This window comes from Hyperoodon ampullatus (assembly GCF_949752795.1).
Source record: "Hyperoodon ampullatus genome assembly, chromosome: 6".
NCBI classification, from domain to species: domain Eukaryota; kingdom Metazoa; phylum Chordata; class Mammalia; order Artiodactyla; family Ziphiidae; genus Hyperoodon; species Hyperoodon ampullatus.
Genome location: NC_136919.1, coordinates 35,793,220 through 35,820,781, shown reverse-complemented (window position 1 = coordinate 35,820,781; position 27,562 = coordinate 35,793,220). Strand labels below are relative to the sequence as shown.

The 27,562-nt window shown below is 36.9% G+C and overlaps 1 protein-coding gene across 6 annotated transcripts in view; it reads right to left on the bottom strand.

Moving 5' to 3' along the window:
* MUSK (muscle associated receptor tyrosine kinase) overlaps window positions 1-27,306 on the bottom strand; it is a gene marked incomplete at both ends in the record, with an annotated part of 88,146 nt that extends 60,840 nt beyond the window's left edge. For all 6 annotated transcript variants that reach the window (XM_079706243.1, XM_079706239.1, XM_079706240.1 and 3 more), the window contains 5 exons: window positions 2,501-2,642; window positions 3,994-4,121; window positions 8,450-8,601; window positions 15,735-15,861; window positions 27,228-27,306. In XM_079706243.1, the coding sequence (XP_079562369.1) occupies window positions 2,501-2,642; window positions 3,994-4,121; window positions 8,450-8,601; window positions 15,735-15,861; window positions 27,228-27,306 (628 nt within the window). The remainder of the gene's footprint in view (window positions 1-2,500; window positions 2,643-3,993; window positions 4,122-8,449; window positions 8,602-15,734; window positions 15,862-27,227) is intronic.
* Window positions 27,307-27,562: the final 256 nt, after the last annotated feature.

Sequence of the window (27,562 nt, the reverse complement as noted above, 5' to 3'; positions counted from 1 at the left end):
GAAGGCACATTGAGATTCTTCCAGTGACTTCTTAGTTGCTTTTTCACCTGCTCTGAGTTGTTGGTTGAATTGGCCCTTCCTTTAAAATAGGTCATGTTTGCATTATATCTTGTGGACATGCCTCCACTATTCCTTTAGGTGGAAGCCAATTTTTCAGAGCTTCAATAGCCAAAGCAGATTTTCTGCAAAATTTATCTTCTAATAGTAATAATTATAGTTGATACCATTTACTAAATGCATATTATATACCAGCAGCTGTGCTAAGTATGTCACATATTTTCGTGTATATTGACTAATAAGGATTAGAATGGAGTAGAAATAGACATGCATGCTAAAATGAGCATCTTACCTACTGGTAGAGTAACTTTAAGTGATATTATGAGCTCTCAGTACTAGCAAGTTTAATAAAATCTCTAGCATATATTAATTACTAACACAATGAACATGATGGTTTCAGTGTTTGGAAGAAAGGAGAGTGTTCAGTTTTACTGACAGGCATGATACAAAACTAAATGGCAAGGCAAGACCAAACTGTGTAATTGAACTCCAACTAATGAGATCTGTGATAATTTTCTCTAGGCCAAAGCTAAACCAAATGGTTTCAATATCTTTGAAGACAGTAACCTAAACAATCAGTATTTGATGTTATAATTCAGTGGGCTCATATTTTATACCTTGAAGAGGGAAATATTTATGATATTGTACACAAATGGATAACATTGGTTCTGTATCCCTCCACATTCAAGCCATTGGTTCTGTATCCCTCCACATTCAAGCCAGAATTCAAGCCATTGGTTCTGTATCCCTCCACATTCTAGCCAGAATTCAAGCCATTGGTTCTGTATCCCTCCACATTCAAGCCAGAATTCAAGCCAGAATTCCTTGAACTGGAGTTCAAGGAAACACTGGATCTAGGCAGACATTCACTGTGTCTGAAAGTGGGACTGCGTGTGTTTGTATGTTTATTTAATTTTCACTCAATAAGTTACATCAGGTGGTTGTTGCATTCTGAGCTTTAAATAGCATTGATCATTTAAAAGATTTTCAATTCTAGCAGCTGTGCTAAAAATATATTCTTTTTACATCTGACAACCACTATTCCCTCCAACCTCATTCCTTTCCATGAACAGTTAATTGAAATGAGATCATTAAAGCTGTGAGAAGGAGGTCTAGCTAGGAAATAAAAGATAGTCTTAAAGGAGCTAATAGAAAACTGTATGATTGAGAAGGAAGAAATGTAGGAAAGGGTCGATTTTGGCCTAAGAGAAGGGTGACATCAAAGTAAGCTATGGGGAAACTGTGAAGTCTTCCCCAGCTGAACTATAATATGTGCCAGTGTGTGATAATCACTTTATCAATCAGATAACAGAAAAGCAGAAAAGGAAGTGATAATTCTTTTTTTTTTTTTTTTTTTTTTTTTTTGTGGTATGCGGGCCTCTCACTGCTGTGGCCTCTCCCGCTGCGGAGCACAGGCTCCGGACGCGCAGGCTCAGCAGCCATGGCTCACGGGCCCAGCCGCTCCGCGGCATATGGGATCCTCCCAGACCGGGGCACGAACCCGTATCCCCTGCATCGGCAGGCGGACTCTCAACCACTGCGCCACCAGGGAGGCCCGGAAGTGATAATTCTTATAGTCAACATTTACTGAGTTTTACAAAGGGTCAGATACTCTGCTAAATACTACCAGTAACTTATCTCATTGAATCCTCACAACAAACCCCACTTTGCAGATAAGAAAACTGAGAGCCAGAGAGGTTAATTCTAAGGCCTGTAACAGGAGGAGCTGGGAAGAGTTTTGCACTCAGTTTACTCACCTCATATAGGCATGCTGGTAGTTTCTATTTTTAAGCAAAATATGTTATAATTTTAGGTCAAGAAGGAGCTGAGGACCAAGTGGATAGAATCCCTAGCTCGATCTGGATTCTGATTTCTCAGTGAAGATATTTCACAACCAGTTGTTGGATTAATTGACTTTAAGGGAACACTTTAAAAATCGGAAAATATTTTGACAATATAACTCATAGAAGTAGGACAATTTGGGGTTATACATTTTGAGCCGGTATTATATTTTTCTCAACCCTTTGTGACAATACAATTGGAAAGAAGTTACTTTTTTTCTTTTCTTTTTGATACATTTTTAAGACACGTCTTTTATGCTGAAAAAAGATAAAATGAATATCTTCAAATTTATAAACAAGGGAGAATTGTCCAAGCCAAGAAGACGTTCTAAAATGGTATCCTATTGTTTTAGTATTATAGTGACTTTAGTCGGTTTTGATTAATTGATGGGCCATAGATGGAATATGACCTGTTATACAAAGGAACTTCTTTTTTTCTCTTTTCAATTTTTTGAGTGTTGACCTAACGGTCTAATATCTGCAATAAATGAGGGAAATGAACTACCTACTGCCTCTCTGTTTTGCAAGCTGAAATACAGCCTTCACAGTAGAGCGTGAGGCCCTCCGCTAGCACTGTTATGGGAAGGAACGCAGCTCCTTACCCTCAACTTCCAGCTTCGCCAACTTGGAATATGCCGTCCCGAGGCTGTTTTTTGCCACACATCGATAATGTCCTGCATCTTCCTTTTGCACATTATGAATCCTTAAACTCCCGGATTCAAGAACCGCAGTGCGGGAGTTTTCCTGCCAGGGATAGGGACATGAATTAAAAATGGCCATAGGTCTGTCAAGGACACATTTGCTATATTTCATCTAGTCATCACTATCATTCTTATCAAAAATATTATTTTAACATTTATTTGGCATGTATTATGGGTAACATACAATAATAAATGAGATAGTATAAGATTACCAAAATTAATTTTAATAACAATGCCATAAGATATAGTTATTTTTATTTTCTTTCATTATATGAGGACCCCAAGGCTTATTGGATGTCCTACATCAACAAGCCTTATTTTAGGAGTTTATTTGATATCTAAAAAAGTCACATCCAGGTCTGTTTGATTAAAAGCATTGCTTTTAACAGCCATGCTTACTGCCTATATGGTATTCTTAGGGGAATATATGTCCTTTGAAAAGTTGGAAAATTCTGCAGATAATATAAAAATTGGTCTTTATAGTTAAAATGTTACATCTATCTTCTCTCTGGGGACTCTAAATTCAGTAGTATATATAGAGCCACCCCCTGCTTTTACTGTAGAAAATATTTATAACAAAAGGAAAGCCAGAGAATTATATAGATTACCATAAAAAATGAAAATTATTTGTTTTATTTTAAATATAACAAAGCTAATTGATATTATGTTTTATTTCAATTAATTGACATATATCAACACCTATGTATTCCCCATGGAATACTCTGAGTACAGTAATATGAAAAACATAATGTCTTTGACCTCACTGAGTTCACAGTTAGTAGGTTATACAAGGATGGAAAGAGACGATGGTGATGCAGTATAGTAATTTATCAATAAATGTAGGTATAAGATACAAAGCAGTACAAAATAAGCATGTGAATAATGCATTTCAAGTTTAACTACTGTATGTGATTGAGGTTGTTGTCAAGGTGGTTTGTTCACCAGTCTTGAGTCTTGATGCTCTAACTTCACTCCAGAATGTTCTCATTCCTTTTCTTCCAAACCTTATTTCTCTCTCTCCTCCCAGAAACTATTTGTCAGGTCTAAAGCTTGGAGCTTAGTTCCATTTTTTAAATCTCTTGAGTCTCAAAGATTCAATGTTGAAAAATAAATGATTCAAATACGAACCAACAAAAAAGACTGTAGCTTTGCTCTGCTTTGCCTCCTTTATCATCCTTAACACTACTGGTTCCTATCTCTTTTCTCCCTTACTCAGCCCCAACTGGAATGCCTTACAATTTGCATTTATGGGGACAGAAATATTAAAGTTTGGTTAAATGTTGTACATGGAAAAAAGTTTATACTAAGTTTATAAGTGTGCGACTGAGTTTGCAAAGGATTGTTGTATTTGAAAATGTGTTGTATATACATGTTTTAACATAACAATCACTTACCCTGAGAGCACTGTCCCCCTTGATCCACGACACTGATGGTTTGGGATTGCCCATTGTAGTACATGGTAGAACTGCCTTTAATCCTTCTATTATTTTTATGTTTATGGGAGGACGAGTTATTTTAGGTTCTAAAGGGAAATGAAGGTTAAAAATTAAAAAGCAATATGGCTTTATTAAACTTAGAGTTTCTAAGTTTATGTTTAATTATAAATATACATTAAAAATATTCTTAGGCTTATTATAATACAGAATTCGCCAAATGCTAAGACATGTTTTTAGTGGCTATCAAACAGAAATCATTTTTGAAAATTTAGGTTATCTCTGTTTTATCTTATTTGAAAACTCAGTTCATAAAACATATTAGGAGTTTATAATTATCATAGTATTCTGCACTTTAAAAATAGTTAATAAAAAGTTGATTAAAATAAACTGATAACAATTCAACATTATGTAATTCATAGCAACAGACATGAAAACATATGAAAGTAAAGTTTTGATATAAGTTTTATTTGGATAATTCTGAGTTATGACCTACTTTCCCTTTGGTTTCCATCTTAATTTGACTATTAAGTTTGATGATTAAAAATTAGATACACTTATCCTCTAGAAAATAAATCAAATGTTACTATACTTGTAATCAGAGAAATTCTGTAATACAATTCAGAGTAACTCTACTCTGCAAAGCCAACTTGTGTATACTGTTCTGTGAAACACTCCTAAATTAATTTTTTCAGAAGAAATAGTTTATGTCAGTTAATTTTTATTCTCCAATATTGAGCTTTCAGAGGAAGACATTATTAAATCTATTGCATAGAAGTATTGACAAGTTCAGGATGCCAGTTATTTTACTATTTGAAACATTCATAAAATAATGAAAACTACATTTATTTCCTAAGGAATCTTATGTTACAGATACAAAACAGAAAGACTGTCTTTGCAGGAGACACTACTGAGAAATAGATGCATTTTATTTCTTTCAGGTCATGTGCCATAATCAATTTGTTACTTTGACATAGAAGAGCAGGAAATAAGGATTTTTGCCCTTCTACTTCAATTGTGTGTGTGTGTGTGTGTGTGTGTGTGTGTGTGTGTGTGTGTGTGTGTGTTGGAGGGACATGGTTTGGTGGTGGTTATAAGTGATATTTGCAAAGACTGCATAGTCTATTGATTTTTAATCTAGCCATTTTTGCCACTTAGAGGTGGTATGATCCTGCAGTGTGGCAAAGATACAAGACAGGCTTTAAACATGTTATAGGAAAATATCAGCGTTGTCACTTTGTCTGCGATCTAAAGCATACAATGCTCATTCTCATCAATGACAGTGAATACCTACGTTTAGATAATGACTAGGCGCCTCAATTGTGAGTTGAGTTGTCATACAGCTATTGGCAAAAGCTTAGCTTAGGGTTTGATACAACTGTGATATAATCAAAGAGAGTATTATTCATTCCTTCCATTGGGCTCCCTGAACTGATCCCTATGGCAAACCTGAGTCAGAGATAATGTCTTAGGCAGAAAACCTTTGCTTAAAGCAAATAACTCCTGTCTTCTCCATGAAATAGATGTCTTTGTCATCTGTTGGTGAGAGGTCAGGAGAACCTTTGCGGGCAATTGAATATAAAGAAAATTAGGAATGAACTGAGTATTGACGTGGAGTCATGGATTCCCTACCCTAAGGGAGCATGATTCAGGTGGAGCCATGAGCACTGACTAATCAGAACTGGTCATCTTGTTGAAGTGGGATGCTGGAAGTGTCCTGCTATGCCAAGACTGAACCCTTAGTTGTTGGACCATAAGGAATCTGGGGGAGGGAACTCCCGAAGGAGGTCTGAGGGTAGTTGGAGTAGCGATGGGGGTGGGGACCTTGAGGGTCTCAGGAAACAGCTCTTTAGCAAGCAGTGTGGAAGCATTCCAAAATTTTAACAGTTGGGATGGCCACACCAGTGTATACCCACCTGAATGGGTGAGCTTTCCTAAGGAGGGAGTGGAGAAAAGAAGAGGAGAAAAGAAAAAAAGAGGATTTAGGATAGAACCCAAATCAAGAACATTTAGTGCCAGAAAAATATGCGCAGTATTCAAAGGAAAAGTAGTACCACAAAGTAGTGAAGTACTTAAATGTACTCTGTCTTTGGAATCACACCTTCATTCTTCAGCAAAAGAGAACATCCCAACTTCCTTACTTGGTGTTCTTACTGCCCCACATGCTGAAAGAAAGCCTGCTTGTGGGTACATCCCAACCTATTTACCCTCAGAACCCCCAGGTCAGCTTTCCCACGATGTCCCACTAGCCCCACTACATCAGACAGCATTTATAGGTGTGATCAAACATAAAAGATTAACAGACATGTGAGAACAACCATGAACATGAAGAAAGAGAATCAAAATAAAATCAAAACTTAGCCTGAAGAAAACAGAAATAAAGCAGGTGAAAGAAGAAAATGCTTTTAAAAAATGCATTAATAGTATCCTTAGATGAGTGAATGTTGCATCATACACATACAGTTGGCTATGAAGAAAAGGAGCAGTCAGGGAAAAAATAATACCTAGAAATTAAAAATACGGGTTTTTAAGATCAAAGTACAGAATATAAGGTCAGAGTAGCAGAATAGTCATACTGAAGACCAAATTCATGATACAGAAGGAAAAGCCAAATAAATCTCCTAGAAAGTAGAATATCAAGATAGATACGTAGGAAATATGAGGAGAAAAATTTGGAGTGCAAAATAAAGACTTTCAGCCACACAAACATTCAGAAAAGACATCTCACGTGCTCACACTGAAAAGAAGCAGCAAACCACTTCCTCCAGCAAAACAATAACGATAAAACCAAAAGATAAAAGATGTAAGAAATAGTGATAAAATCAACAACAAAAACTCATAATAAACGTTCCGGGTGGAACTGGATTCTACCGTGCTTTGTATGGTGCCAATATGCATGTTTCTGTGATTTTTCCCATCAGTACTGTGATGTCAGAGAGGAGAAAATAAAGGTTACTTCATTACAAGGTTGAGAGTTTGCAAGCAACAGGTGCTATAGCACAGGGGGTCATGAGATTTGAGGATGCTGGTAAGGGCTGCGTGTGCCACACTAGGTAGGAGAGAGAACTAAGTGAAGAGAGAATTGAATGAAGTGCCCATTGGGGGTCGATGGAACAGAGACCCCCCTCAATGGAGTTAAGGGCAGGAAAACATGACCATGATGGTGACGGTATGGAATAGGAGGAAGGGTGTGAGAGAGCTAGACTCTGTTCTTAGCTGAGAAAGAGACAGATGAAGTTTGTGCCTTCTGTTTGGAGGCAAATCATGAGTGTGGGAAACAATTTTCCTCATCGGACAGAGCTGGAAATAGAAATGTCCATGTTCAGGATGTGACCTACTGGGTTTAAGATTTGAAATACAGTCCATTTCCTGGGGGTGACAAGGTCATAGATTGGGTAGACTGATAAAGAGTTAAGGCAAACATCACTGGACTTGTGAAGGTCAAGGAGCTATAGGATGAAGTGGACAGTGGCTCTGAATCATGGCTGTTGAAATCGCTTAGGATAATGGCAGGAGTAGGAATGGATAGAAATTTAATAAATCTGGAATCAAAATCTTTGAGAGGGCTTCCCTGGTGGGGCAGTGGTTGAGAGTCCACCTGCCGATGCAGGGGACACGGGTTCGTGCCCCGGTCCGGGAGGATCCCACATGCCGCAGAGCGGCTGGGCCCGTGAGCCATGGCTGCTGAGCCTGCGTGTCCGGAGCCTGTGCTCCACAACGGGAGAGGCCACAGCAGTGAGAGGCCCGCGTACCGCAAAAAAAAAAAAAAAAAAAAAAAAAAAAAATCTTTGAGAAATATGGGAGAGGACCTAGAAGTGGGTAGCTGACGTGATGAATAGAGTTAGAGAGAATGTCAAAATGGCAAAAGCCCTCATGAGAGGAAAGGTTTTGCACAGGAATACAAAATATAATGGCTTAAAAGCCACAATGAAACATCAGTACATGCTAGCCTTGTTGACATGAAGTGGGGAAGAAATAGCCTCCCTTTAAGCAGAAAAGTCACTCAAGTTTGAAAAGTCGCTCAAGAAAATCAAGTTTGAAACAAGGCAAAAGGGTAGAAGAAGTGTCTGCAAAGAGGTTTTAGATTAAAAGGGTGTTTGGTTGTAATGAAACTGTTTTGAAGGTATGGGGTAAAGATTCTAAAGGGAAGTTCCTGGTGAAAGATGTCAGGGTGGCGCAAATAAAGAGACATATAAAGGCATGAAAATGGGAGACGGTAGAGAACAATGAGGCTTGCCTGTAGGAGGGTGGTTGGTGGCAGGAATAAGAGGTGTGGGACTGTCTCAAGGTTGTGATTTGAACTTGAACTTGTCTGGCTGCCTGAACATACAGGTATGCGGGAGGCTCTATTTACTGCCTGCTTCAAAATGTACCAAGTCAGCTTTGAAATCAATGGGTGATTCTCTTTCCTACTCACTCATCTTCACTTGCAGAGCTCCACAGCTCTCGGCAGCTCCTCCCACGCCATTGTTGGCGATGCAGCAGTAAATGCCGTCATCGCTGTCTTCCACGCTCAGGATGGTGAAGAGCTGACCGTTCTCCCGAATGCTGTACCGGGTGTCAAAGAGCCTGTGGGTCGCAGAGGATTATGGCAGGTTAGGGCCCCATCTGTGATTTTTTGGCTATGATTAAATGATCAAACAGATGACTTAACCAATGGAGGAAGTAGACTAAAGGTATGAAGAAATTCGATTGAGTTCTGAGTAATAGAATAAACTTATTTGGGAATTGAAAGCTAACATTATATTCTAATCTTTCCTAGTCTCCAATAATCAAAGCAGTGCTGAGTCCTTCAAAAATAACTTCAAAAGGTGATGTCTATTGATGAGACCAAACATAAAATTTATTTAGGAAAGTGTATATCATTACCCAAGATCTGAGTTCTACCCCATATTTACTGGGAAGTAGCAGCTAGATAATGAAAACACACACACACATATAAGTGCGACTAGCAGAAAGGGATAAACAGATACACACTACTGTATATAAAACAGATAAACAGCAAGGACCTGCTGTATAGCACAGGGAAATATATTCAATATCTTGTAATAACCTATAAGGGAAAAGAATCTGAAAAAGAGCATGTGTGTGTATGTGTGTGTGTGTGTGTGTGTATGTATATATGAACCGAATCTCTTTGCTGTACACCTGAAACTAATACATTGTAAATCAACTATACCTCAATTTTAAAAAATGGAAAAAAAAGAGAAAGAGTTAAATATTTATAGAAGTAACTACCACTTAACAATTTGTTCATTCATGAATCAAATGTTTGTTGAGTGCCTCACAAGTGCCAGGCACAGTTCTAGTTCCTTGGGATACATAAGGAAGCAAAAAAGGTTCAAACTGTAAAAATACAGGTTTTACATATATTATCTCACTAAATGACATGCAACGTGAATGTTGAGAAGGGAATTAGGACCAAAAAAAAGAAATTTGAGAGGAAGCGTCAACCTAAAAGTGAGTTTTATGACCAAATATCCTTTACGCTAAATCTGTATATGAGGCACCCCACCCCTAGCAAAGATCCATGTCTGAATCCCCAGAACCTGTGAATATGTTAACTTATATGGCAAAAGGGATTTTGCAGATGTCAAGGATCTTAAAATAGAGTATCCTGGATTATCCAGAGGGACCCAATGTAATCATTAGGGTCCTTAAAAGATGGAAGAGGGAAGCAGGAGGATCAGAGGATGAGCTGTGACGGTGGAGGCAGAGTATGGAGTGACACAGCTGCTGGCTCTGAAAATGCAGGAAGGGGCCAAGGAGCGCAGACAGCTTCGAGAAGCTAGGGAAGGCAAGAAATCAGACTTTCCTCTGGAGCCTCCAGAAAGCATACAGCCCCGTCAACACCTGGATTTTTGCCCAAAGAGCCCTATTTCAGACTTCTGAACTCCGAAACTGGGAGATAATAAATTTGTGTTGTTTCAAGCCACGAAGTGTGCGGTAATTTGTTACAGTAGAAATGGGAAAAACTAACATGACATGAAAACAAAAACTGTAAAGGGAATGGATTTTTGATTTTTCTAATTCAATGGGTGGCTCCCATCACACACTGATCTTAAAGAGGAAAAAAGGGATGTAGTAATTTTTGGTCTAATGTGACTAAGGATAATATAATCACTGGGTAGTTCATTAAATCACATTAAATAACTGAGGATAGCCATGATATTCACTCTCATGTAATTTTTGCTTTGTTTTTTGCTATGTATAAGTTTTCATGGAAAATATGAATATTGGAATATCTTACAGATGTGCTTGTGGACCAAGAATCCAGCCACTCTGTGAAATATAAACTTCCAAGATTTATAATCTGTTGTATCACTGCTGCTTAATTCAAGTATATAAATTGCTTTTAGATTGTGAGGGACACAAGTATTTATAATTTTCAAAATATAAATTGTTCTTCTTTTTTATTGAAGTGTACTTGATTTACAATATTATATTAGTTTCAGGTGTACATAGCATAGTGATTCAGTATTTTTACAGATTATACTCCATTAAAAGTTATTACAAGATAATGGCTATGATTCCCTGTGCTATACAATATATCCTTGTTGCTCATCTATTTTCTACATAGTAGTATGTATCTCTTAATCCCATATGCCTAATTGGCCCCTCCCCCATCCCTCTCCCCTTTGGTAACCACTAGTTTGTTTTCTATGTGAATCTGTTTCTGTTTTGCATATACATTCATTTGTATTAATTTTTAGATTCCATATGTAGGTGGTATCATACAGTATTTGTTGTTCCCCATCTGACTTATTTCACTAAGCATAATATTCTCTAAGTCCATACATGCTGCTGCAAATGGCCGAATTTCATTCTTTTTTATGGCTAAGATTCCATTCTAAATATATACCACATCTTCTTTACCCATTCATCTGTTATGGACACATGGGTTGCTTCCATATCTTGGCTATTGTAAATAGTACTGCTATGAATTTGGGGTGCATATATCTTTTCAAATTAGTGTTGTCATTTTTTCTGGATATATAGCCCAGAGTGGAATTGCTGGATCATATAATACTTTATTTTTAGCTTTTTGAGGAGCCTCCATACTGTTTTACATAGAGGCCACACCACTTACATTCCCACCAGTAGTGTACAAGGGTTTCATTTTCTGCACATCCTCTCCAACATTTGTTATTTGTAGACTTATGATAGCTGACTGGTGTGGGGTGATATCTTATTGTTGTTTTTCTCTAATAATTAGTGATGTTGAGCATCTTTTTATGTGCCTGTTGGCCATCTGTATGTCTTCTTTGGAAGGATGTCTATTCAGGCCTTTTGCCCATTTTTTGATTGGGTTGTTTGGGTTTTTTTTGATACTGAGTTGTATGAGCTATTTATATATTTTGGATATTAACCCCTTACTGGTCACATAATTCGCAAATATTTTCTCCCATTCTGTAGGTTGTCTTTTTGTTTCATTGGTGTTTTCCCTTGCTGTGCAAAAGCTTTCAAGTTTAATTAGGTCCTATTTGTTTATGTTTGCTTTTATTTCTTTTGCCTTAGGAGACAGATTCAAAAACATATTGCTATGATTTATGTCAAAGAGAAATTTTTCAGAACTGTTTTAGATTTATAGAAAAATTGGAAAGGTAGTATAGAGAATTTACATATACCCCCTACATCCAGTTTCCCACATCTTAGGTAAGTATGGTACATTTGTTACAAGTAATGAGTCACCATCGATACATTATTAACTAAAGTCATAGTTTATTCAGATTTGTTTTGTTTTTACCTAATGTCTTTTTCTGTTGCATAATCTCTTCCAGGATACTACATTTAATTTATTTGTCTCATTTCCTTAGGCTCCTTCTAGCTTTGACATTTTCTATGACTTTCCTTGCTTTTGATGACTTGACAGTTTTGAAGAGTACTGGTCAAATATTTTGTAGGATGCTCCTCTATTGGAATTTGTCATATGCTTTTATCATGATTAAATTGGGTTTATAGCTTTTGGGAGGAAGACCACAGGTAGAGTGCCATTTCATCACATCATAATAAGGGTACTACTATCAATATAATTTCTCACTATTGATATTGACCTTTATCACCTGGCTGAGGTAGTGCTTGTCAAGTATCTCCTGTGTAAAGTTATTCATTATTCCTTAAGAAGCACTCAATTGTATTTTCAAAACATAATTTCTTCCTATTTCACATATCCTTTGACTAACAACTATCTGAACCTGTTGCTCCATTTATTTCTTATTTATTTGTAACATATTTTTTGCCATACAATAAAGGGAAGATTTAAATTTATTAAAAGTAATTTTATTCATAGTATTATAAGCCAAGTTAGAATATTTATGGTTTCCTGAACCAGACTTATAATGTTGATTTTCTTTGCATGATTTGAGAAAAACTCATTGGTTGTCTAATTCTTCATCTACTTACAATATTGGGAGATAAACACATGAGAGGATTATAGGGCAATATTTTTCAAAGCTATTTGACAATGTAGGCAACAAACTTCCTTCTTGGACAAATTAAAAGACGATGATGGGGAGAGTAGTCTTTGAATATTGACTTTTTTTTTTTTTTTTTTGCGGTACGCGGGCCTCTCACTGCTGTGGCCCCTCCCATTGCGGAGCAGAGGCTCCGGACGTGCAGGCTCAGCAGCCATAGCTCACGGGCCCAGCCGCTCCGCGGCATGTGGGATCTTCCCGGACTGGGGCACGAACCCGTGTCCCCTGCATCGGCAAGCGGACTCTCAACCACTGCGCCACCTGGGAAGCCCTGAATATTGACTTTTGAATACTGAATGCTATCTAACAACTATTATAATTTCAAAGTAGAGAAGAATATAAATAATATCTCAGTATATAAGCAACAATAATATATTACATCATGTTGTAATGTAATATAAAACTATTTATAACTTCTACTGTAATAGTGTCACAGGTACTTTATTACCACTGTTATTCATGATGTATATTAAATGAGGTTTTCCTGTATTGTTTAGGAATAGTCAATTTTACTATAGAAGACAAAGACATAAGATGGATAAAACTCATAAACAGTATTAAGCATATAAATTGTAAAGCTAATAACTTATGAGATATTGGTAAAATGACTTGTAAGTAGAGATAAAAAGTAAGCTACTGACTTATGAAATATAGGCAGAATTGATAAATTGTGTTGAATATAGGTAGTAAATAAAATTGCAACCTACTAAAGATAGATGGAATAAATTTAAAATATGGAACAAAGAAGAGCATTATTTATGGTAGGAAGAGATGGAAAGACAAGTTCATAATTCTGCCACCTCTAGACTGACAACTTTGTCACCTTGAAAACAACCACACACTGGTGATATGCAGTATATCACCTTCACCTTTTCCTTCTCTGGTGTTTCCTGCCTAGAGAAGTTCCTTTAGCATGTGTTGTAAAGCTGGTTTGCTGGTGCTGAATTCTCTTAGCTTTTGCTTGTCTGTAAAGGTTTTAACTTCTCCGTTGAATCTGAATGAGATCCTTGCTGGGTAGAGTAATCTTGGTTGTAGGTTTTTCCCTTTCATCACTTTAAATATGTCCTGCCACTCCCTTCTGGCTTGCAGAGTTTCTGCTGAAAGGTCAGCTGTTAACGTTATGCGTATTCCCTTTATGTTATTTGTTGCTTTTCCCTTGCTGCTTTTAATATTTTTTCTTTGTATTTAATTTTTGATAGTTTGATTAATATGTCTTGGTGTGTTTCTCCTTGGATTTATCCTGTATGGGACTCTCTGTGCTTCCTGGACTTGATGGACTATTTCCTTTCCCATGTTAGGGAAGTTTTCAACTATAATCTCTTAAAATATTTTCTCAGACCCTTTCTTTTTCTCTTCTTCTTCTGGGACCCTATCATTTGAGTGTTGGTGCATTTAATGTTGTCCCAGAGGTCTCTGAGACTGTCCTCAGTTCTTTTTATTCTTTTTTTCTTTATTTTGCTCTGCAGTAGTTATTTCCACTATTTTATCTTCTGGGTCACTTATCCGTTCTTCTGCCTCAGTTATTCTGCTATTGATTCCTTCTAGAGAATTTTAAATTTCATTTATTGTGTTGTTCATCACTGTTTGTTTGCTCTTTAGTTCTTCTAGGTCCTTGTTAAACGTTTCTTGTATTTTCTCCATTCTATTTCCAAGATTTGGGGTCATCTTTACTATCACTACTCTGAATTCTTTTTCAGGTAGACAGCCTGTTTTCCCTTCATTTGTTTGGTCTGGTGGGTTTTTACCTTGCTCCTTCATCTGCTGCATATTTCTCTGTCTTCTCATTTTGCTTAACTTACTGTGTTTGGGGTTTCCTTTTCACAGGCTGCAGGTTCATAGCTCCCGTTGATTTTGGTGTCTGCCCCCAGTTGGTAAGGTTGGTTCAGTGGCTTGTGTAGGCTTCCTGGTGGAGAGGACTTGTGCCTGTGTTCTGGTGGATGGGGCTCGATCTTGTCTTTCTGGTGGGCAGGGCTGCGTCCGTTGGTGTGTTTTGGGGTGTTGTTAACTTAGCGTGATTTTAGGCAGCCTCCCTGATAATGGGTGTGCTTTTGTTCCTGTCTTGCTAGTTGTTTGGCATGGGGTATCCAGACTGGAGCTTGCTGGCCATTGGGTGGAGCTGGGTCTTAGCATTGAGACAGAGATCTCTGGGAGACTTCTCGCCAATTGATATTACATGGGGCCTGGGGGTCTCTGGTGGTCCAATGTCCTGAGCTCGGCACAACAGGCCAGAGCACCAAGACCCTGTCAGCCACACGGCTTAGGGAAGCCTTCAGCCAAACAGAAACATCGTGAACAGAGTGCACACCTATAGAAACCCTCTGGTAGTTTCCATTCCTTTCTCTATCTATGTATTTTAAATTGATTTAATAAACTGTATTTCAAGCATCTTAATTTGGTCTGTGAGCCTTCCTATTCCAGGACTTCTGGGATAGCTTGCCTGGTAGAATACTTGAAGGCTTCTGCAGCCCAGGGTAGTTTCCCACATTACAACATATATAATAGAAGGAAATGATAAATTTCAATTGGAGCTTAGTGAAAACAAAGATGTAATTTTTCCCCATCCAAGTTCATGGATGTGGAGTAAAAGTTCTAGTTTGTGGAGCATTTAAATGCTCTAGTCCTAATGCAAGCTATGTGGCCTGCTAGAAAGCCAGTGGTTATATTTGTTACAGATTTTTAGAGTATTTTTGATCAGATAGCTATTGTAATGGGGAAAGGATAGCCTAACCTTTATGTGCCAAGTAGAAATTTTATCTGTTTGAGAGGGTACCTCACTATATACATCAAGAGTCCTTTCTGACTTTCAAAAGAAAAAGTCATGGTCACCTAAAGGTCAGATTCCTAGACCACATGCATCACTTGATTGGGATATTAGAAGTATAGGAAATGAGGCTGGTCCCTATTAATTCCCCAGAGTGTCCTGGAACATGTACCCCCAGAATTAGGATATCATGGTGTTTCCTAATTACTGTGAAACTTCTTCTAGGTCCTAACCTGGGATCCATGAAATAACCCTAACTTCCCCATATCAGTTAAATCACTTTATGTTGGGCAATTCTCTTAACCTCACTGAAGTTCAGATCTTACATTTATAAAATGAGGAAATTTGCATTTTATGTATTCTAGAAGGTGAACTTTAGTACTGCCAGAGCTGTGATTACATTTATGACAAAGATAAATCACATGGCAACCTTGGGCATTCTTGCTGGAAAAAGGCAGAATACTTACTTAATGAGAATTTTATTTCTGGTCCAGGAAATTTCAGGCTGAGGATAGGATTCCACTGCACACATGAAAGTAGCCACTTCTTCAACTAAGGCATCCACTGTTTCAAGAGGAGTGGTGATGACAGGGGCTGAAAGGAGAGGAGAAATCAAACGAGAGCATTCTACAGTACTGTTTACTAACTCTTCTGTAAGTAGTCAGAGGCCACCACATACCTGAATGAGAATGAAATTTCCCCATGGTAGAAATTTGCCAAAAGGAAGGAAAAATTTTGTGCAGAGGATTTTGTTGCTACTTCTAAAGTAGGCATTTGAGAATCAAAAGAGAAGGCTCTTAGGAGAGTCGGACTTAGATTTATTATATATGGGTAGAGGCAGATTCAGGTTTTGTGAAGTCCAAAGTTATATAATTTAGGTGTTCTTTTTATGAAAAAATATATAAAACTATTAATACAAAATGTCTGTTGCCTCCCTAACACCAATAAACTTGAAGGGAAGTGTCACTGAAGGGAAGTCAAAGTGAAAAGAGAAAGCAATCTTAACAATTCCTGTTTAGAAACAATTTTCCCCAAATTTTGTTAAAACATATGTTTATATGAACACATTGCTAGAAACCACCGGAGGTCTTAGAAGGGGGCTCCTGTAAATGAGAGGCTTTGAAGATGAAGATTCATCAGATTTATAAAGAATTCACATCTGCATTATGAGTAGATTAGAAAAAGACTCGATAATAAAAAGACAACCCAAACAACAAATGAGCAAAGGATCTGAACTGACCTGTCTCCAAAGAATGTATACAGATGGACAACAAGCATGGAAAAAGATGCTCAACCTCATTAACTAAGGAAATGCAAATCAAAACCTCAGTGAGATACTAGTTTACACACACTAGAATGGTTATAATAAAAAAGAAATATAACAACAAATACTGGCAAGGATGTGGAAAAATTAGAACTTTTGTGCATTGTTGGTGGGAATGTAGAATGGCACAGCCACTGTGGAAAACAGGATGGTGGTTCCTCAAATAAGCATAGAATTAATATATGATCCAGCAATTCCACTTCTGGCTATATGCCCAAAAGAACTGAAAGCAGAGACTCAGATAGATATTTGTACACCCACGTTCAAAGCAACATTACTCATAGTAGCCAAAAGGTGGAGCAACCCAAGTGTCTGCCAACAGATTAATGGATAAACAAAATGTGGTATATCCATTCAACGAAATATTATTTGACAATAAGAAGAAACAAAGTATTGATACATGCTACAACATGGATGAAACTTGGAAACAATAAACTAAGTGAAAGAAGCCAGTCACAAGAACGACATACTGTACAATTTCATTTATATAAAATATCCAGAATAGTCATTATCTGTAGAAACAGAAAATACATGAGTGATTGTCTAGGAATTGGGAAGAGGATGGAGGGATTAGGGAGTAATCTATGGCTAAGGAATGCAGGATTTCAAATAGGTGTAATAAGAACGTTCTAAAATTGATTATGATGATGAATGCACAGCTCTGTGAACTGTATACTTTAACCAAAGAGACTGGTATGTGAATTATATCTCAATAAAGCTGGGGGTTTTGTTTGTTTGTTTGTTTTTGCTTGGTGTGTGTTTGTGTGTATGTGTGTTACAAAAAGAAAGACAAAAGGAAGAGAGGCCATAAACATGGTCCCTCTCTCTTCCCAGCTCCATTAAATGAGGGTCACCTGGCTTAGAAGAATTGGGGAGGAAAGAGAAGTTAAGAAGGATGAGAATGTGTTGGTAAAGGGATGCACCCCACTTCAATTTACAAATCTGTGAATCCCACCAAAACAAAGGGGTGAGGTCCTGGTCACCTCAAGGGTTTGATGGTGTGAGAAAGTGCCGGCACCTGTATTTGGGTGAGTCTGAAAATCTACCCCATTGCATAATCTGATTTAAAATAATTATCATCATCACTGCTTTGTTATTATTATTTATCAAAGGTTTATTTACGATTTTTCATGGAGCAGTCACTGGGTTGACTAGAAGCAAAAAGATGTGTAAAGCACATCTCTGCCTGGTTAAGAGTCCACAATCTAGATGATAAGGTAGGATAGATACATAAAATGATCAGCTATAATAATCAGTTATGCCTGCTATCCTGGCATAATTGTTAATAGTACCCCCATACTCCAAAAATACCTGAGTTTGGACAGTAAATTATATGGTCATTTTAGTTAAAATGCAAGGTGCCTAGGAAAGCCAAGTAAGTAGTGTGAGCAATATTTTAGATGCAGGGTAGGGGGTGACAGCCCCATAAAACAAGAAGAAAAAACTGGCACATTGGCCATTAAAAAATGCATCCTGGGCTTCCCTGGTGGCGCAGTGGTTGAGAGTCCTCCTGCCGATGCAGGGGACACGGGTTCGTGCCCCGGTCTGGGAAGATCCCACATGCCACGGAGCGGCTAGGCCCGTGAGCCATGGCCGCTGAGCCTGCGCATCCGGAGCCTGTGCTCCGCAACGGGAGAGGTCAAAACAGTGAGAGGCCCGCGTACTGCAAAAATAAAAAATAAAAAGAAAATGCATCCAGTATCTAAATGAAACTTATTTTTTCAGTAAACTCAGAGGCAAACTCATTGGCTGAGAGTAAGGGAAATGGTGGTTGGGAGTGTCCACTTAGCCTGTATCTCTTTCGTAAGTGTTATTCTTTTCTTAAGGTCCAGTTTAAGCATCATCTCCTCCCAATCTCCCTGACTTCCTAGATAGAATCAAATGCCCTTTTCTTTAACCTTGGGTCATCCTATATATGTCACTCATAGCACTTGCCACACAGATGCTATTAGAATGATTTGTTTATGTCTTTGTCCCACACTCAGTTAGAAAAACCTTAAGCTTTGGGTCAGGGACCATGTCTCAGACCTCTCTCTATCTGGAGGGCTAGCACACTGACTAATGAACCAAACTCTATTACTGAGGCCTTTATAAAAGGCATACATTTTTTAAAAGGTTGAGAGAGAGTAGGTGAAAGAAGAGGGCAGAATTTTTAGGTGAAATGACGTCTTTTATATTTTATATCTAGGCAGCAAGGCCCCCCTTTTCCCAACTTTGCACTAAAATGACCATTAATATATACAGAATGCTGTACAAAGAAATAAAGAAATTAAAAGTATTAAAGAATAGTTAAGAGACATAAAGACAGACAGGCACTAATAAACTTCTAACAGAAGTTCCAAAAAAAATAAAATAGAAGAAATGGCATATAAGTAATGTGTAAAGGAATAAATCACTGATCATTTTTCAAAAGTGAAAAAAAAACAGAAATATTCATGTTGAAAGTTTCCACTAAGCATCAAGCCAGATAAAGAAAAATAAATTCATCCTTAGATACACTGGATTAAAACTGTAGAAAATTTAAGATAAAGAAAATCTTAAATCTTACTAGAAATAAAAGATCAATCACCTTAAGAAGAATGCCAGTTAGGCTAACCTGATATTATTTGGCAACAATTGATACCAAAAGGCAATGGACCAGTATTTTTAAAAGGCTGAGAAAAAAATAACTGTTAGCCTGGAATTCTATAGCCAGCTTAGATAATCATTTTTTTTTAAAAATGAAGACAAAGTAAATAAACAGACAAATACTGAGAGTATTTACCACTGAGACCTTCTCTGAAACAGTTACTAAAAGTATATAAACTCCATAAGAAATAACTTGTACCCAAAAGAAAGGGGCCAGTGATGAGAAAGTGTAGTTAGCATAGATGGTGGTAAAATATAATTGCAATTTTAGACACTGTGGAATATATATTTTTTAAACTCAATAATTTTTGTGTTTAAAAAAAGAGTGGAACTAGAATTCTAGGCAAACAGTTATAAGATGAAAGTTTAGGGAAGAAGTTCAGCAGAATTTTAGACACTGTGGAATATATATTTTTTAAACTCAATAATTTTTGTGTTTAAAAAAAGAGTGGAACTAGAATTCTAGGCAAACAGTTATAAGATGAAAGTTTAGGGAAGAAGTTCAGCAGATTGTTAAAACATTCTAAGTTCTTTACTGTAAGCAGGAAGATGACAGAAACACTGAATAACTCTAAACATGGGGAGAAAATATATGGTTAGAGACATATTGTTAAAATTTCATTAATGCTTACTACTAAAATAATAGATTAAAAACCAAAACTTCCAGACTAGCAGAAGAAAAAAGAGACTAGAACTGTATCAATTAAAAAAAAAAGATGAAGAAGCAGAAAAGGAGGATAAATAAGCCAAGGAAAGGTATAGTTAACAGAAGACACAAATTAATGTGGAAGAAACATGGCCAAATATATCAGAAATCACAATAAACACCCATGGTATAAACTGATCTATGGAAAGACAGACACTATCATACAGGATTAAAAAACACAAAAGACATGCCTAAATAAATTAAAACAGAAACATTGGATATAAAGAGAATGGAAAATATATACGAAGTAAACACTACTCAAAACAAAGTGATAAAGCAATAAAGTAGTACTAATATAAGAAAAAATGGAATATAAGGTGATAAGTAAGCCTTTAAAGAATGAAGAGAAATACTACTTAATGATAAAAGGAACAATCCATCAGGAAGATACAACAATCATGAAGCTTAATTATTTAAAAATATAGACTCAAACAAAGCCCAAACTAAAATTAATATTACCAGAAGATATTACAATGAAGTAATAGGCTACTAAATTTTAAAGAAAATTACACACACACACACACACACACACACACACACACACACGAGTGGAAAAATGAATGAGTAGCAAAATGTTATAATCATTTACCTCCTATTGTGAGCATTATGTGTAATTTTGTATTTTTGTTTTGCCATACTTTACAGCAAAGTATTACAGGAAAATACTATATAATATTTAAAAATATATAAAATTAATATATATTATCTTTGTAATAAAGAATTATAGGACATAAATCAGAAGGCCACAGAAATGTTAATTTTCCAATGCAGTGGAAGCAAATTTGTAATTGATAACAAAGTTTGAGAAAATCAGTCTCTTAAGAAAGAAAGCAGATTTTTCTAAACAACTAATGAATGAAATAAGCAATCAATTGCATAATCACATAGATATTGAGAGATTAAAAAACAAAAAATATTATAGTAAGGTCATGGGATGCAGGTAATGATGGGCCCAAAGATTAACTGATAGTATTGAAAGCTTTCACTGTTTAAAAAGAAAGCCTGTTGAGGAACTAGACGGTAAGAGGTTCTAGCACAGGACTTGAATTCAAATCCCTGCTCCATCACTTACTTCCCACTCAACTTTAACTAGTTGCCTTGGCATCTTCAGCTGTAGACGGAGATAATAAAACCACCGCATAGGCTTGTCATGAGGATTATGTAAGTGAATATACATAATGCATTTAACATTGTCCTTGGTCCATATGGAACACTCTGTGTTATTTGATTCTATAATTTAGAGACAGAAACCTGAACTATTAAGTTGTTCTCCTGGTTTCTGTATTACCTGCAAATTACCAATAATACTTCTAGGAGTCTATCCCAAGGAAATAATCCCCAAATGGAAAGGCATATAGATGAATTTCACTGCACAAAAATAGATTAATTGTACTAAATTGTACTAATTGTATGAAAGTGGAAGAAGAGTTAGGCACACAGCTTTGTCTTCTAGCTGTGGTCTACTGGAGCTGGCTTGTACTGGCTTGCAAGAGTCAAGTGTTAATTTTTCAGAAATTTAACAAGATAATGGAATAGAGCCATTATTAAAAACTAAATTATATAAATTTGATTAGATAAATTGTGTTAAAAACAAAGTAATAGTACTCAACATTTATCACTTTCTAATTATTTTTCTATATTTTACTATTATCTATGTTCTTGTGGTTATTTACATCTAATGTCTATAGAAATTGTAGGTGTGCCACTATACATCTCCTCCCAACTCAGTGTTTGTTGGTACCTGGAAATTGGCTGTGACTGGAGCATTTATACTACAGCAGTCAACAAATGTAACATATCAGGGCCTTGTTTTCCTCAGAGGGGCAAATGTTCAACATATATTAGCAGCTGTTACCTAAACAGGATACTATTTACACAGCCACTGCAAATGGTATTTTGAAGATATTGATGATATAAAATATGCTCACGCTTTAGTGGCAGGGAGCAGAATTGCATAAACAATCTTATTATGATATCTTTTTTTAGGATATGTAGAAAAAAATGGAAGAAAATATATCAATATGTTAACAGTCCTGGAAGTGTGGGTGTTTTTCTCTTTTAAACTTTTGTATATTTTGTGTTTTCAGTATCATTCTTAATGGCTGTGAATTATTTTTACCCCAAACTCCAAACTTTATTCATTAGTTTCTTCTCATTCAACATGAGATGCAGAAGTGACAGAGTTAACAGACATAATATTATCTTTCCAACGAGGCAACACAAACTCTGTTGAGATCAGTTAAGATCAAAGAAGTAAATCTTAGAATGCCTTGATAAACTTAGACATGGAGAAATACATGAGCTCTTACTAAGAACAGCTTCCCTTAATGTTCAGTGGCATGACAGTTTTATGTGAGATTTGATTCTGTTTTTAATCATTTTAGCATCTGAAACTGATTAAACACCTGCTATCAGCCATGCATTATACTTTTCATTCATGATCTCATTTATGTATCACAACAAACGTGAAGGCAGATACTTTTATAATTCCCATTGGCAGATGAGGAATGAAGGCGACGAATTGTTCAACAACTTGTCTAAACAAAACAAAAGCAGGAAGTGATAGAACTGAACTTCAAAGTTAAGTTTGATTTAAAGTACCTATCTTTTAACTCTAAGCTATACCATGTCTTCAGTGTGGTACTAGTTACAGAAAGGGGAAAAACATGATTGACGTTATCAATATCAATACCTATAGGCAGATTATAGTCTAAGTCCACTTTGCCCATATTCCAAAATTATCCAAACAAATCTGCTTTCAGATTTTTACTGGCACAATCACATAGTTGTATTTAATGACATTTGTTGACTCAGCAGACCGTCTCCTGTTTGCTTTCATTTTACTATCCAGCTTTCATCTCAGCCAGGGCCTGTTTAAACTAGGACACTATTTCTTCCCTCAATCCAAGGACCACATGAACAACAAATACATGAAAATAAACACAATGCTTTTCTGTACCCAAAGAGTAACTTAACTTGAATACTAGCTGCTGAGAAGGATATGATATTACCCTTTTATGGGCTCTAGCACATGGCCATTGACATACCAACTTCTGATTGACCAGCTGCTGACTGACATAACTAAATGACTGAATAAACAAAGAAGTCAGGTGTATTTGCTCCTTTCTGTTCTAGTAAAATTAGGGCTCAGACTTGGAACATATTCATGCTTTTCTAACATCATGAATACAGTATTGTTTTTTCGGTACGACAAAACACTTTGGTGTCGGAAATTTTTCAAATCCCCCAAAGAAAGAGGATGTTCAGTATTGCTCATCATTTGGCATATCTTAGAAACTGACACATTTATTCTGCTGGTGATGTAATCAAACATAAGTTTTGGTTTTTTTTTGCGGTACATGGGCCTCTCCCTGCTGTGGCCTCTCCCGTTGCGGAGCACAGGCTCCAGACGCACAGGCTCAGCGGCCATGGCTCACGGGCCCAGCCACTCCGCGGCATGTGGTATCCTCCCGGACCGGGGCACGAACCCGCGTCCCCTGCATCGGCAGGCGGACTCTCAACCACTGTGCCACCAGGGAAGCCCCGTAAGTTATTTTTTATTATGATGTCTTTGGAACTTGTAAGGTTCGTTGATCATCTCAATAATTATAGTAATCTCACTTATTAATACCGTATCATTAATTCTTTATCACAGAACACACTGTTGGTCCTTGCCTTCAGGAATGACACTGGGGACAGGCAGGTAGGAATTCTGGGTCAGCCTGTTAGAATTTCTGAAATGACCTCTCCTGGGGGGCATTCCTTTGGGATTAAGGGATGATTTCATAGGGACTCATCTAAAATGTGCTTGTTCCCCAGAAGTTGTCACACCACCAATCACTGACAATCCTCAGCATAGTACATAACATTGTAAGTTGAGCACTGGTAGGTCCTTCATTTTAGGAGAAAACCGAGGCTTACAGTGACCACATGCTTTCCCTAAAGACACACAGAAAGGCACTGGGGACTAGAAAAGGAACTCGATCGTAACATTCTCTTCCAAGCCTGCAATATCCTTGTTTCACTTTCTTCATTATCTGACCTAGACGACATGGTATGTTGCCAGATAATCTCAGCTCCCTTACTCTCTAGTCCTTTAGCTTCACTGACCCTGGAAAGTACCAATCTTGAACTAATCCAACCAGCTGTCTTCACTGCTCATATGTTCATAAAGTATTGTTGGATAAAGTGAAACAACAGTGCAGATCAGGACCATGATGGGCGTGCAGTCTCCAGTCCCAGTGGGTCCTCAGCATGGACATATGGTCCTTCTATATTATCGGATCCACTTCTCTCATCTTCCCGAATGGGACCATTTCCTTCAGGTCCTCTAGTCATCCCTTACTTGTCACTTTCCCCCAATAATCTCACGTCCTATTTCACTGAGAAGTTGCCTACTTCACCTTTCAAAATATGGTAGAAATCTTGCCATTTCTGCTCTTTTTCTGTTCTTTATGGTCAATAATATTTAAAGCAACTGTGTTTCCGCAAACGTGGAATGAGTTACTCTTTCAATATACGTTAGTATAAAACATTCATCCAGGACTTGGTGTCCTGGATTTCAATGACAGCTGTGCCTGATCTGACTTAGTCATATGTCGAATTTGTGAATTCTATGCCTGTAGACATATGATTTAGAAGAAGAAGTTACTAAAATATACCTCAAGTTAAATCACTTGAGATTCAACAACTTCTAGGTATGGTAGTTATGGGGTAATTTTAAAACTGGAATTCGGACGGGAGTCCTTTGTGCATAGCATGTTAACAAATTCAGGGCTGCTTACATGAACTACTATACTCCTACAGAAAATCCTACTATACACTTAGTACTCCCTGATAAAACATTAAATATTATTGAAGAATGTGGTTAAGGCGAACGTTCAATGAAATGTTGACTGTTTTCATACATGATAGTTTATAAAATTTTCCTCCTTATGGTTTGATACTGAGCTCATGATTGAAAGTATTACTAGTTGAAATGATTCAGAAAGATAGTGACTTTTCCCTTTGTCTTTGAATATTAGGAATATCGATTAAATTAAAACTATAACAATACACTATTAATTCTACAAAGTTGGTTATTAATTTTATTGAGGAAATCCTATGCCGATGGTTAGAAAAGAACCCATGGAATACTCTTGCAGTATTTTAATTGTGTCAGTTTATTTTGTGGTATATTATGCTGCAGACGCCTTGATTCATTCATGATAAAGGACTTAGGAAAAAGGTATACCATCTAAAAAGCCTCTTCCCATTATTGCCTTCTGCCAAGAATAGAGAAAACAACTAGAGATATTTTGTGTAGAACGATTTCATTACTTTCAATAGTATTAAAATAATCACATATTAATGTGTTTTTTTGTACTGATATATTCCATGTACTTCAACATTTAAAATTTTTAAGGATTGTGTTTTCATAATAATGCTTATTCTCAGAACTGGTAAGTGTAGTTAATGAATGTTTGCTCTTCCAGGCCTGGTGTTTTGGCTAAGGCTGATGTTAAACCCATATTAATTTAGATTTTTCAATAATACTCAAATACTCTCTTTGAGTTGGCTAGGCAAAAATATTTTTTTTGATTTTACAGTCTAATTAAAGCAGTAAATAAATTATGAACAAATAAACAAGGTTGGGGTAACAATCTGGCTATTTTATTTAGAAGTCAGGGTTTTGGCTTTGTTACATTTATGCCACCATTTTTGAAGTTTTCAAAATAAACAGTGTGCTTCACCTGTAAAGTTTGGAAGCTACAAATCTTCTCTTTCGAGAATATAAATTAGGAGGTTGGGTTTGGTTTTTCTTCATGCACGAGATTCTAATTTGAACCAGAAAATCAATTGTCCTGCTCCTTGTAAGACTGGATTCCAGTAAATTTTAGCATTTAACCATGTCATTTTTATGTCACTTCATGGTTTAGAATAGCACAAATAAATTTATAACAATCCATAAGTCCAAACATCCAGGTGCTGCCTTTCCGGACATCCGTTGTATGATCAGGAAGTATTAAAATAATCTGAAGCCAATGTTAAGTCTTTCTGGCTATTATTAGATATTTGGAAAGATCTAGATTCTCTTTTATCTGGAGCTACGTTAAAGTATTAGTTGACAATTAGATATTTAAATACATTTGAAGATACTGTTCTACTCACGTAAAATAGAAAAAGAAAGCAACAAAACAACATAAGTCTATGAAATCCGACTGTGAAGAAAGCTGTATCTTGTTAGCATGTGAATTTTGACCTTGTGGTTCCAGAAATTCTAATGAACCACAAAATCTAATCTATGTTTCCCATCTACATACAATATATTTTATTACCTTCACTTATCTATACAATACAAACCTGTTCAGTTCTTTGGTAAAGTAATATGAAGGGAAAATAATTCATTTGGGTGTGTCATAAATCACAGAACCTTTTTTCCTCTACTGTAATACATTTAATTTGAAAACTCTGTAATATCATTCAATCTGCTTTCTCGTGTCTTTGTAAAAAGATTTCAATGAAGCCCCCAGTCACTTCACAAGTCACCTATTTTCCTATCTTTCTTCCTGATTTGAAATACCCTAGTCTCAGTTTCATAATACGCTGGCCAGAAACTGTGGACATTCTTGCTACTGCAACAGGTGTTTGTCAGTTTCTTAAGTTGCTTTCCTTTCCCCTGAGGTGGTGTTATTTCCGGTACATTCCAAAGGCTCTGAAAAAAACCTTTCACAGTCTCTTGCCAAACCAAATCATGGCTCCAGCCTCTAAGTTATTGAGAACCCATTGTTCTTCAGGCTTTTATCTTATAGGCACTTGTGTGTGTCTTTCTCTAATTCCAATGTGGGAGGAACTAAAATATTGATTAAGAGTTTTGCAAAGCTGAAACTGAAAATGGAATGATTTTTGTTCAGAAGCAAACACTGTGGATGTCTGGGAGTGCGGTTGATTATATTCCCGGCAAACCTGATGTTAAAAGGTTTTCATCATCCATTTAGACCACCCTGAAGTTTGACATACACATAAACAAACTGACCTCGATAACTTGCAGTCTACCTGCTAATGTTTCCCCTATAAGTGAGGGCTCCACATGCACTGAATGGCTGAATTTTTTTATTGCAGAACTTAAGCAGAGGAGGGATAGCAGTAGAATAGAGACCATCAATCAATTGCTTATTTATACAGTTTCCTCCCTCTCCCACCCCTACTTCACGAAGTAAAACCCAAGTGTGCCATAATATGAATCAGTCATGATCGGAACACACGCATGCACCTCAGAACTATGATAATAAGGCAAGAGTAGACAAGATTGCTCAAACCAACCTTTTGGAAGTTTCTCAGTCCCGCTGAAGGCAACCAAAGTAAGAATATGTACCAGTGGAATGTTGACAAGCTCTCTCATGATTAATCCAGGCTCAGGCAGCAGAAGGTTCTTTCTGGACAACACAAGGAAAATGCCCCCCCCCCCCAGTTTACATTTTAAAGCATAGTTTGTTCCAAAAGGGTTGTCTGCTAATGACTGTTTGTGTCAGCAGCTCCACTGACTCTAAGTATAATCAGGAATTCTCAGACTTGGCTGTAATGATGGACACAGCCAGCTGGTGAGTATCCACTTAGGCCAGCAATGCAAGTGTAGGGCTGGAGGAACAAGGGAAAGA